Here is an 11,344-nt window from a genome sequence, read left to right as displayed (position 1 = left end):
CAACAAACATACACACCAGACGCCTCAACATCTAACCCCCAACGACATTGTCAAACCGGATACACACAACCCCCTTCCGTCAAACTTTTTGTTCCACAAACACACAAACATACAACCCAAACATGCTATACACCCAACCCCAATACCAAGAGCATGCCTCATACCACCACCAACAAATTGATCATCAACTAGAGACCCAACATCGCTTTGCACCCAACACATCACCCTACCAAAGCCACCTTAGCTAGAACACTCAACGATCTTTCAACACCCACCGTCACTCCTCCTACGTTAGCCAAAAAGCCCAAACCTCACAAAACCGAAACCTCCAACATCCCTATCTCTACCAAACACCCCAACAATCTTTCCAACCTTTCCTCGACGCATCATTCACACCCATGTCTCCCTTCAACCATTCTGGTCGCCCACCAATGAGTCAAACACAACCCAACTACTCTGGCATGGGTCATGAACTCAGCTATGGCGGTACACCTTCAATGCATACTGAAGACTATGCCGATTTGTCTGACTATCTCAACAGGCCATCTCCTGTAGTTGGTAGTGATGCTCCTGACCCCTTAGATGCTCAAACACCAGTGATGAATCATCAACGCGGGTTAGGGCCACAGGTTCGGGTAGCTAGGGGATGTGGGACCAGAGGTCGGTTAGGTGATCCCGGTCATCACCATTAGTCTTTTTTTGTGTAAACGGGAATTTATATTAATATCAATTGGTCCTATTTTGAAATTATGTATCATGTAGACCGTTTAACAATTTTTTTTGCAAAATACAGTGAGCTGCCAATCCAATTGACACCTCCTTTCAACTGATACACATGGGCGCCAATTGAATTGGCTGCACCATGTGCCCTACCCAATCCAATTGGCGCCAGCACTCTAGTTTTAAAAGGAGGCGTCAATTGGATTAACGTCTCATCCTAAAAATGGAGTACTTTGAGAATTTTTTTAAAAACAGAATTATTTTGAGAATTTTTTTTAAAAACTAGATTATTTTCTTAAAAAAATTCATTTTTGGTCGAAAATTAAATTATTCTTCCTCTCCCAGAAAAATCTTAATTCATATTTTTTTCAATATTTTTTTCTTTCTGAAAATAATATAAATATTGGACCAATTTATTGTTAGGTTATGGGTAAAATTGACATTTACTTCTCTAAACCTAGTTTTCCTCTTTTTGTTTTTCTTCACCTGATAAACCCCAATTATTTCTAGGGTTTTTATCTTCATCGTTACCACAGAAAAACTTCTCCAAATTCTAGCAATCGGATTCAAATTTCGAATACAATATCACGAAAACATCACCCTTCCAAATCCCTGTGTTGAGTTGCGGATTCGAAAATGACGCGTGCTTATACTATGAAGGGGAAGAAGCGAAAGAACAAGGAAGTGTCAAAGAAGTACGACCGTGAAGAAGATGAAGAAGAACAAATCCAACCTAAGAAACCGGCGATTCAGAGAGAAGAACCAACGCCGGAAGTTACAAAAACAGAGGAAAATAGTGAACTTGCAGGTATTCCAATTGCTCCTTCATTTGAAAAAAACAGTGAGAAACCAGGTGTTGTTTTCGTTCTCGAAAAAGCTTCTTTGGAAGTCGCTAAAGTTGGAAAGGTACTTTGATTTTCTTTTATCAGCTTTTACATGATAAACGTCTATGCTTATAAGTGCTTAACACTGTTTATCCAAACAAGTCTTAATTGATAGTCTCTGATGATTTTTTTTTTTGTAATGTCAATTCAATTGTAATTGTTAAATCATTAAAAAAGTTTGATTTTAATCATAATTACTTCTAATATATTAAAAAATGACATTTACACGTTGTCGACACAGACACACATTTTTTCGGGGTGTCGGTACTACATGGGTTTATGGCATAAAATTTTACATTCATAATATATCTAGCGAAATCTATATGCAAGATTGATTCCACTGAAAGTAGAGGTGTAAAGTTCTGTTTTGTGAAACTATATTATGCTAGCCTGATGATGCTTTGGTATTCTGAGTAATAATGATTTTGAGTTGTGTCGACAGACTTATCAGCTTTTGAACTCGGATGATCATGCTAATTTCCTTCGCAAAAATAACAAGAATCCTGGTGATTACAGGCCTGACATTTGTCATCAGGTTGGTATGAAAATGTTTTTATCAATGGTATTTTTACAACTTTCTGTTATTGAGTTTGATGCTTATGCTGCTTTGCTTGGTTGGTTAAGAAATTGTTAGTTCCAAAATGATTTAACTTTGCCCTGTTCTAAACTTTAATGTATTGTTTTATTTCATAACTATGGTCTAACTCGAGATATTACTCTCTTTCAGAGAATGTACAGTGTCAGTCTTGGATTCTGTAGTAATAATTTGGCTTAAATATGATTTTAGTCTCTAAAGTATGGTATTTTTGCTTTTGAGACATCAATTTTGTCTCATTTATGAAAATGTGTCAACTTTGATTCTATAGCAAACTCTATGTTGAGAGTTCCATATTAGATGAGATATGATCTGAAAATATGTTTATAAGTTGGAGACATCCCTCATCTTACGATCCAGTTTTGTATGGTTGAGTTAGGTCATATCCAAATTTTAAGATTGCATCTAAGATCCGATGAACTACCCGCTATTGAGATGCTTGAGTCGTGCACCAAATATCTAGTCATGTGTGTGAAGAGAGTGTGTTGAGAGTGCCACTGCCACATTTGATGAGATATGATATGACCTGAAATAGCTAATTTTTTAGGGTTGATAATAATCGATAGAACTTTGTTATTCTAAATATAACTCTAACTGTGTTTTGCAACTATTTTCCTGATCCATTGTTATCAATTCAGCACTGTGTGTACTATTTTCTGCCATCTCCCTCAAAAGGCTCTAGAGCAAGCTTTAATTCTAGATAGCTACAAGAACAGAATTAATACATTATTAGAAATGAGGGACATAAATAAGACACCATAATTAAGCATAATAATTTAAAATCTCATTTAGATGAATTTTTTTCAGGCACTTCTATCCATTTTAGATAGCCCACTAAATAAAGCTGGGAGGTTGAAAGAGGTATACATAAGGACTGAAAAGGGCGTTCTTATAGAGGTTAAGAATTATGTTCGTATTCCAAGAACATTCAAACGCTTTGCTGGTGTCATGTGTAAGTTTTACTTGGCGATTTGATTTGATTATGTTAACTCTACTATCTTTTGTGTACCTGCATAGTTTTCTTTCTTTTTGTGAAGGAAATCAATAATTTCTCATTTGTTGCTCATAAACATTGCTGAACTGCAGTGGAACTGCTTCAAAAATTGAGTATATCTGCTGCTGGCAAGCGTGAGAAACTTCTCCGCACGATCAAAAACCCCATTACCCTGCATTTGCCTCCCAACTCGCGAAAAGCAGGTTTGTTAATGTTGTAGTACAATGGTTTTGAAAATGATTTCTTGCAGTGTTGTCAATATTGGATTGTAGAGAATAGCGGTTTGTTCAATTTCTGCTATGCTATAGTGTTATGGCATCGAAGTAGCCGCTACTTGGTAACACTTTATACCTAATAATGTATGGCGGAACAGTAGCTATTTGTTAATGCTATTCTATAGCTGCCATTTGACAACACTAATTTTGTGAACGCCACATGTTTATTTCATATGGTTAGTTTGGCAGTGGAAATGGATCTGATGTTTATTTCATTTGCTTATTCCTCTCTATACACTTTTGTTTCTCTTCTGTTAAATAAATAAGTAACTTCTTCCTTTGAATGCTAGGTTTATCTTTTAGTTCAGACAAGTTGGTAAACATGAAAGACTATTTGTCAACAATTCCAAGCAATCAAGACCTTGTCTTTGTGGTACTCACAAGCTCAACTTTTAAACTCATATTTCTGTAATATGTTAGTGGATGTTTAACTTTTGCATGATCTAATTGAAGGTAGGAGCAATGGCACATGGGAAAGTTGAGACAGATTACACGGATGATTATATAGCTGGTATGTTATCCTTGTATTCACTTCTCTTTAAATTTGTTGTGAAAACTAAGAGCCTCTATGGATTAACTTATTTGAGTTTATATCTGCTGTGAGACTATTTGAGAGAACTTATAGAAATAACTTATGACATATCTATAAATTGTTTTCAACTTATTTTCGTAAGCTCTCCAAGATAGCTTATGAAAACAATTTATAACTTGTATAAAAATAACTTGACTTCATTTTATCTCATTGTTATGAAAATACTTTATGCATAATCATTTGATTAAGCTGTTTATCCAAACATAGCCTAAATCTATTTGTGCACTATGGAAAGGAAAAAAGACTAGTTTGAGTATCTTACTTCATTGTGTTTCTTGATTACAGTTTCTGGTTACCCTTTAAGTGCTGCTTACTGTATTACAAGGATTTGTAATGCCATTGAAGCAAAGTGGAACATATTGTGATTTAGCTTCTTCCATTGATTCTCTATGGACAATATATTTACTTGAAGATAGCTGGGTCTATGTGTTATAAATTAAGAGAACTCGTGTAATGTGCAAACCCAACAATGAATTTTCCTAGTTATAGATTTGGCTTATGTAAAACCTAAGAGAACTTGTGTTTAAATTTGTAACATTATTTTTTTGGTTGAATTTTCCTAGTTTTAGATTTGGCTTATTTTTCTTTGTATCAGTTTTGTTTGTACCAATGCATTCGATTCGAGGTAATTTTATGGTTTCAACAAAAAAAATTGTAGCCACATTGAATGAGCTATCATTCTGAGGGAGTACTAATTCTATGAGGTTCTACTTTCATAACAATGACAATTATAGTACTTATAGACTAAAAGTATGAGAAAAATCAGAAAACTCCTTAATGCAAAATGGTGAAAATTATATAGATTAAATGCGCGTGACTTTTAATTTGAAATTTGAAATTTTTTTAATGATTTTTTGATTAAATTTTTTATTTAATCTAAGGAAATTTAATTGTATTTAATTAAGATTATTTAAAATTTTAAAGAAGAATTTTACGGTATTCAATCTAGATATTTTGCAATTTTAATAAGTTTTATGGTTTTCAATCATCTAATATTTTTTTGAGACAACATTATTTTTAATATCTTAAAAATAACGTTAATTACTTGTTTTATTGGGAGATGTGTGATACAATTTTAAAATTTCGCAGTGACATGTTCAATAAGATAGTGATGGAAATATTGCATATAAGAATAATAAAATTTGTATGCTTTATTGAAGTTGATGGTGATAAAATAATGAAGACCGTCGTAATTAAATATGTGGGTTAGAATTTTAACTTAGATAATGCCGTGTGTTAGGCATGGGCCGAACAACATATATACTGAAGCGTGAAAAATTTTTAAAGGTAAAAAATTCTTAAAGAAAGGTATTGAGAAGTTTATTAAATTTTTTAATGAGATTATGAGGTCAAAACGTACGCCAGATGAATGGAGAAAAAACACTTTAATTTTAATTTATAGGAACAAAGGGATATAGAAAATTGTACAAATTATTGGGGGAACGAGTGATTAAACTGAGATTAAGAAAAAGATCCAGGTCATTGAAAATCAATTTGATTTTATGTCGGAAAGATCAACTATGGAAGCGATAGTATTGGATGGACCAACAAAACCAACACTTAATTTTTATTGACATGGAGAAGTTGTATGATAAAGTGCCTAAAGAGATTTTTTGAAAAACCCTAAAGAAGAAAGGGGGTTAGAATTGCACATATTCGAGCTATTCAAGATATGTATGAAGGGATATCGACTAGTGTTCGGACATAGGATGAAAAGTCAAATGATTTTCCTTTTACAATTGGTTTGCATCAAGGTTCTACCTTAAGCCCTTACCTTTTTTACCTTAATTTTGGATGTACTCACATAATACATCCAAGAGATAACACCGAGATGTATGCTTTTGGTAAATGATATAGTACTTTTTGAAAGAAGATTTAAATGAGAGGTTAGAAATTTGGAGACGAGCTTTAGAAACACATGATTTTTGTCTAAGTAGAAGTAAGACGAGGTATATGAAATGTATATTCAATAAAAGAAGAAACATTTCTAATATAGATATGAAAGTTTGAGACCATATTATCCCACAAGTCAAACAGTTTAAATATCTTGGGTCCGTAATACAAAATGACGGAGAAATAGAAGAGGATGTAAACCATCGAATTCAAGTTGGATGGTTGAGATGGATAAAGACATCAGGTGTTTTATGTGATACAAAGGTACCACTCAAGTTGAAGGGAAATTTTTAACGAACTGCGGTAAGACCTGCGATTTTGCACGTGACATAATGTTGGACGATTAAGAATCATTGAAAGACTAAAGTGTAGCAAAGATGATGATGTTGCGGTGGATGTGTGGTAAGACTTGAAACGGAAAATATTAGAGAAAATGTCGGGGTAATGCCTATAGTATGAAGATGGTAGAATTTTTTTTAGGTGATTTAGGTATGTTGAGACAGGATCTATAGATTCTATAGTGAGGTGAGTAGCCCAGATGAAGAAAATGAAAATAATTTGAGAAAAAGGAAGACTTAGAAAGACTATAAGAGAAGTTATTAAGAAAAATCTCAAAATTAATAATTTGGATAGAAGTATGACTCTAGATACAATCTATGAAGAAAGTTGATCCATGTAACGGACCACACCTAGGAGGATAAAACTTTGTTATTGTTGTATGTGTTAGCAATTTGTTACATAATTTATTTTAAATTCTATGAAATTTTTAGGTCTTATTAATTAATATTATTTTAAGAGTTTAAATTACTAATCTATAATCTTTTAAAATCTTTAAATTAATTAGGAATGATAATGACGATACTAACTATCCTTATCAGTACTCAAATATGATATTAGTATCTCTCTCTCTCGTACTCGTGTGAGTATTCGTCAAATAAATATTCGTGAATTTTGAGATATCTATAAATATTTAAGAATATTCATAATTATTATTATTTAAATATATTTTAAAAATTAATTAATTAATTAATTATTTTAATCTCATTTAAAGATATAAAAAATAGTTTCAAATTTAACACCTAAAATAATAACAAAAGTAAATTATTTTATTTTATTTTTTTAATTAAATAATCGTAGTAATAATAATAGTTTTATACTCAAATAATAATAATAATAATAATTTTATATTTAACATGATAATAATAATTTTAAATTAAATAAATTAATATTTAAATAATTTTATTAATTATTAAAGATTACACAAAAGTATTTATATGAAAATAAATATTTTTTTATTTTTTTATTTTATGCATGAATATCCATTAAACTATCTAACTGATATTTGTGATTTATCATTACAATTTTTTTGCCATCCTAAATTTAATAAAAATCTTGCAAAGTATTTTGAAATTTTATGTAAAAATTGTCATAAAATTCTAACTAGCTTTTAAAAAGTTTATCATCAGAAACAAAAAGAAAGAAGCAAAATAGAGTAATTTGTAACTGGAGAAGAAGCGGCTAAGGAAATGATAACGAGTTGCGTTGGTTGGGCACCACCGTCATCTTCGCCGTGTTCTCATTCTCAACCTAAGTTGCAGCATCACCAACTTCAACCATCTCCGTCTTCATCATCGCTTTCGTTTTCACGCTCGTTTCCCTCTTTACCAATCTCAACAACCACTCTCCCTCCCATAAACCCTAACAATCCCAAAGTAAGTTCCCTCTTCTACTTCTCCATTTCAGTTTTCAAGCGAAGATTATGTATCTAATAGTTTGAAAATTTACAAGATTCAATTGAATTTCAACAAATAGAAAAGATAAATTTGTTTGAAAAAGAGTATGTTGCTGACACTCTTAGGAAGGTAGGATAACTTGTTTTTGTCATAAAGATTAATTTAGAGATATCGGAACAATACGTGTAAGGTTTTAAATAATGACCGTGTTGAAGTTGCAGTCGCATAAAGACTTTCGCGATTTTGATCACTAGGTGTTGCAATACTGATTGGTGTCATTGTAGTGTGAATTAATCAAAATTTATTTTTCATCATTAAAACTTTGAATAACAATATCGGTATTGGCACCTTCTGATACCGTTTCTGATTGGGGATATGATATGAATGATTAAATGTGAACATTTTGTGTGTTGATATTTGAGATAAAGATTATTGATATCGTCCAATTTGGATAAACTTCTAGCTTATATGAGCTTTTCAACTGAAAATAAGTATTTGGCTTCTAGTTCTAGCAAGTGGGCTTTAAGTTTATAGTTGTTTTAAAGAAGATAAGTTTCTAGAAGATTGAGATGCAAAAGTTGGTTTTAATTTATGACGCAAATATTCTTGATTTTTTTACGTTGGATGTGTGGTACGACTAGACGAGATATGATTAGAATTGACAATATTAGAGAAAGTGTTGAGGTAGCACTTACAGTAGAAAAGATGGTGGAAAATAGGTTTTACTGGTTTGGGATGTTGCGAGAAGAGCTGTAGATTCTGTTGTAAAGATTATAGATTAAATGGAGAAAATTCAAACAATAAGAGGTAGAGAAAGTCCTAAAAAACTATAAGTGAAACCATTAAGAAAGATATCGAGTTTAGCAAATTGGATAGAAACACGGTCTTTGATAGAACATTATGATGTAATTTGATATGTATAACCGAGTTCACTTACTGGATAAGATTTGGTGATTGTTGTTGTAGTATTGCAAGATTATTTCAATTCTTTGGTTTCTATATGCACCTATGGGAAAGTTTATCCAAACTATCTGTGTAGAAAACAGTTCAAATTCTAAATAATGCTTGCTTCTCTTGTGCTGATTTGAATGAAGAAAAGTAATTCATTTTAACATATGTAGGGTTCTTTCATTCGAGCTGCTTGGACCCGAAGATCTCGAGGTGAAGCTGAAAAGAGACCCAACAGGAAATCATGGAAGCAGAGAACTGATATGTACATGAGACCATTTTTATTAGATATTTTCTTTTCAAAGAGATTTGTTCATGCGAAAGTGACGCACCGAGGAACAAGCAAAGTGATATGTGCCGCCACCACAAACGCCAAGGATCTTCGAAACTCTCTTCCATCTTTGATAGATCCCGAAGCTTGTAGAGTAATTGGAAAGCTTATTGCAGAGCGATCAAAAGAAGCTGATATATATGCTGTGGCATTCGAACCGAGAAACAATGAAAGGATTGAAGGGAGACTAGGAATCATCCTTGATACTGTAAAAGAAAATGGAATTCTTTTTGTTTGAGCTCGTTCCTATTCCTATAAACTTATGTTGTTTTAGAAATACACATCTTGTATGTGTTACAAATTTTATTTAACTGTTATGCATCTTCTGTTATGTGCATTATATTCCCGTGACTTTATATTAGACATACAAGTCATCTCTTATAAATTCAATATTTCACACGTTCATAAGCGCGATGTAGGAATTAATTACTTACACTTGCCCCAAACATTTCTATGGATGAAAACCGAGTATTCCGACTAAAATAATGTGACAAACAGAGAATGAAATTTGAATATGTTTACCACTCAAGTCTCAGAGTATATTAATTTTATTACAAATTTGAAAGCTCCTATTCTTAGTAATAATGATATTCCTAAAAGCTAGCTCACTTAATGTTATTGACAAATGCAACTGGAGTACACAACGAGGATGCTCATAACTATTAGAACTAATCTACTATCAACCCTTCAAAATTCAATTGTCTTACTTTATCATTGTACTAATATTAATTTACACTACCAATTGGACATATCCGTACTCAACAAATGTCAAAAATAAATACACTACCATTCCTATCCTAAGTTGCAAAGTGTCTTTCATCTTTTGGCTATCTTCAAACGATTGATTTTTCCCTCCTTGCCAACAAATTCCATTGATCAAACAACCACCGTTGGTTCAAGCAAAGGTTTGGTTCTTAAATCTGATGGTTCATTAATTCTTATATGATGTAATGGCTGGAAAATTCATGATTTATTGATGTTGGCGTATATTGATGTTTGAATCTCAAAATATTTTTTTTTCTCCAACGTTCAATACTTTACATTGTGTATTTCATGTTTCTGGTTTTTTAAAGAAGTTTCATCTCTTTGATTTTATACCCTGCAAGTATTTCATGCTTATATATGTAATGTGAAGCAAGTATTTTTATATCCTTGCAAGTTTATTTTATACTCTCAAATAATTTTTTCTCATCATTTTTATACTTTGTAAGTATTTTTTTTCTTCATGATTTTAATATTCAATTTTTTATATATGAAGTAGTTGTTTTCTGAAAATAGTTTTTATGCAAATATTTTTATATGTAGTAGTAGTTTGTCATGCTTTTGAAACCCTACAAGTATGTTTATCATTGGTTTTAGTTTTAGTTGTAGTTGGTATGTTATTCATGTAGGAGGTTACTTTGATCTGTTAGTGGTTTTAGTTGTATCAATTGTCATACTTTGCTCTTCATATTAAGAATGTTTTTCATGTTAAATTTTGTTTTTCATTGTTTTACTTTGCTATTCATATCAGTTGTATCTGTGAATAGTTTTAATTGTGTCATATCTCTCAATTATTTTTTCTGAGTTATCTTCATATGCATAGTTGTTTACATTTTGTAGGAATTATAATTAAACATGTCAAGATCACCTATTCTCATAAAGGATTTGGTAAAAGGAAATTAGGTGTGAAAAATGCTGATTCGAAATGTGGACCTTTGGGTTGTGAAAGAAAAAAGTGGACTGCAACATCTCGAAATGGTCATACAAGACTCGAAGGTAATCGACTGCCTATCTGTTTGTATATATCTTTGAATCCTGTTGTTAAATGAACATCGAAATTGCAGGGTGATCAAATTCACGTGACAACTAGCAATCGAGAGTTTAAAGATTGGATTGAACAACTTATTGAACATGAAACATATTGTCTATACAATGGAGAGCCTATGGTTAATGACGACACTTTCAAAGTATGCCCAAACAAACTGAAACTTGTGTTCAATGGAGGAACCACTAATTCCAAAATGGCAATACCCGAAATACCACCACACTAATATATTTTGAATTCAACTTCATGAATACATTGTAATTTTTACTATTTTTCTTAGGCTTTACATGACATAGGTGTTGAACAACACTTTAAGGGATTTTAACCAAGCTTCAATTCAACTTTAGCTATACATCGTAACATTTTATGTTTCTATTATTTTTTAGATGTGATAGGTGTTCTTCAAGATGTTGTCAAAATGCAAATGGATGGTGGTGGCAAGAAATCTTGTGCCAACATAACTCTACGTGATGAGGCTGAGGCTGGAAGTGTAATTGTGCTTTATGGGAAGACTACTGTAAACAATTCATGACCTACTATAGTTATAACAAGTATCCTGGTCCAACACTCAT

General features: G+C 32.0%; 2 protein-coding genes across 2 annotated transcripts; both read left to right on the top strand.

The window, feature by feature from the left end:
- The first annotated feature begins 1,169 nt into the window (after positions 1 to 1,169).
- LOC127105940 (uncharacterized) lies at positions 1,170 to 4,628 on the top strand. Its single transcript, XM_051043158.1, has 7 exons — positions 1,170 to 1,626; positions 2,047 to 2,139; positions 3,007 to 3,151; positions 3,286 to 3,396; positions 3,759 to 3,841; positions 3,922 to 3,979; positions 4,346 to 4,628. The coding sequence occupies exons 1-7, from the start codon at positions 1,357 to 1,359 to the stop codon at positions 4,423 to 4,425; spliced, it is 840 nt and encodes a 279-aa protein (XP_050899115.1). The 5' UTR covers positions 1,170 to 1,356; the 3' UTR covers positions 4,426 to 4,628.
- A 2,692-nt stretch (positions 4,629 to 7,320) lies between these two features.
- On the top strand, positions 7,321 to 9,305 carry LOC127105939 (uncharacterized). Its single transcript, XM_051043157.1, has 2 exons — positions 7,321 to 7,665; positions 8,808 to 9,305. The coding sequence occupies exons 1-2, from the start codon at positions 7,480 to 7,482 to the stop codon at positions 9,201 to 9,203; spliced, it is 582 nt and encodes a 193-aa protein (XP_050899114.1). The 5' UTR covers positions 7,321 to 7,479; the 3' UTR covers positions 9,204 to 9,305.
- Positions 9,306 to 11,344: the final 2,039 nt, after the last annotated feature.

Source organism: Lathyrus oleraceus, chromosome 7, assembly GCF_024323335.1.
Source record: "Lathyrus oleraceus cultivar Zhongwan6 chromosome 7, CAAS_Psat_ZW6_1.0, whole genome shotgun sequence".
Classification (NCBI taxonomy): Eukaryota; Viridiplantae; Streptophyta; class Magnoliopsida; order Fabales; family Fabaceae; genus Lathyrus; species Lathyrus oleraceus.
The sequence above is the reverse complement of the archived record's forward strand: the minus strand, read 5'-3'. Positions and strand labels throughout refer to the sequence as shown.

Excerpts from the sequence above, each read along its gene's own strand:
- LOC127105940 (XM_051043158.1), top strand. The coding sequence starts at position 1,357 with ATGACGCGTGCTTATACTATGAAGGGGAAGAAGCGAAAGAACAAGGAA. Across the intron at positions 2,140-3,006 it reads GGCCTGACATTTGTCATCAG|GCACTTCTATCCATTTTAGA; the intron begins GTTGGTATGAAA and ends AATTTTTTTCAG. Across the intron at positions 3,980-4,345 it reads CACGGATGATTATATAGCTG|TTTCTGGTTACCCTTTAAGT; the intron begins GTATGTTATCCT and ends TCTTGATTACAG.
- LOC127105939 (XM_051043157.1), top strand. The coding sequence starts at position 7,480 with ATGATAACGAGTTGCGTTGGTTGGGCACCACCGTCATCTTCGCCGTGT. Across the intron at positions 7,666-8,807 it reads TAAACCCTAACAATCCCAAA|GGTTCTTTCATTCGAGCTGC; the intron begins GTAAGTTCCCTC and ends TAACATATGTAG.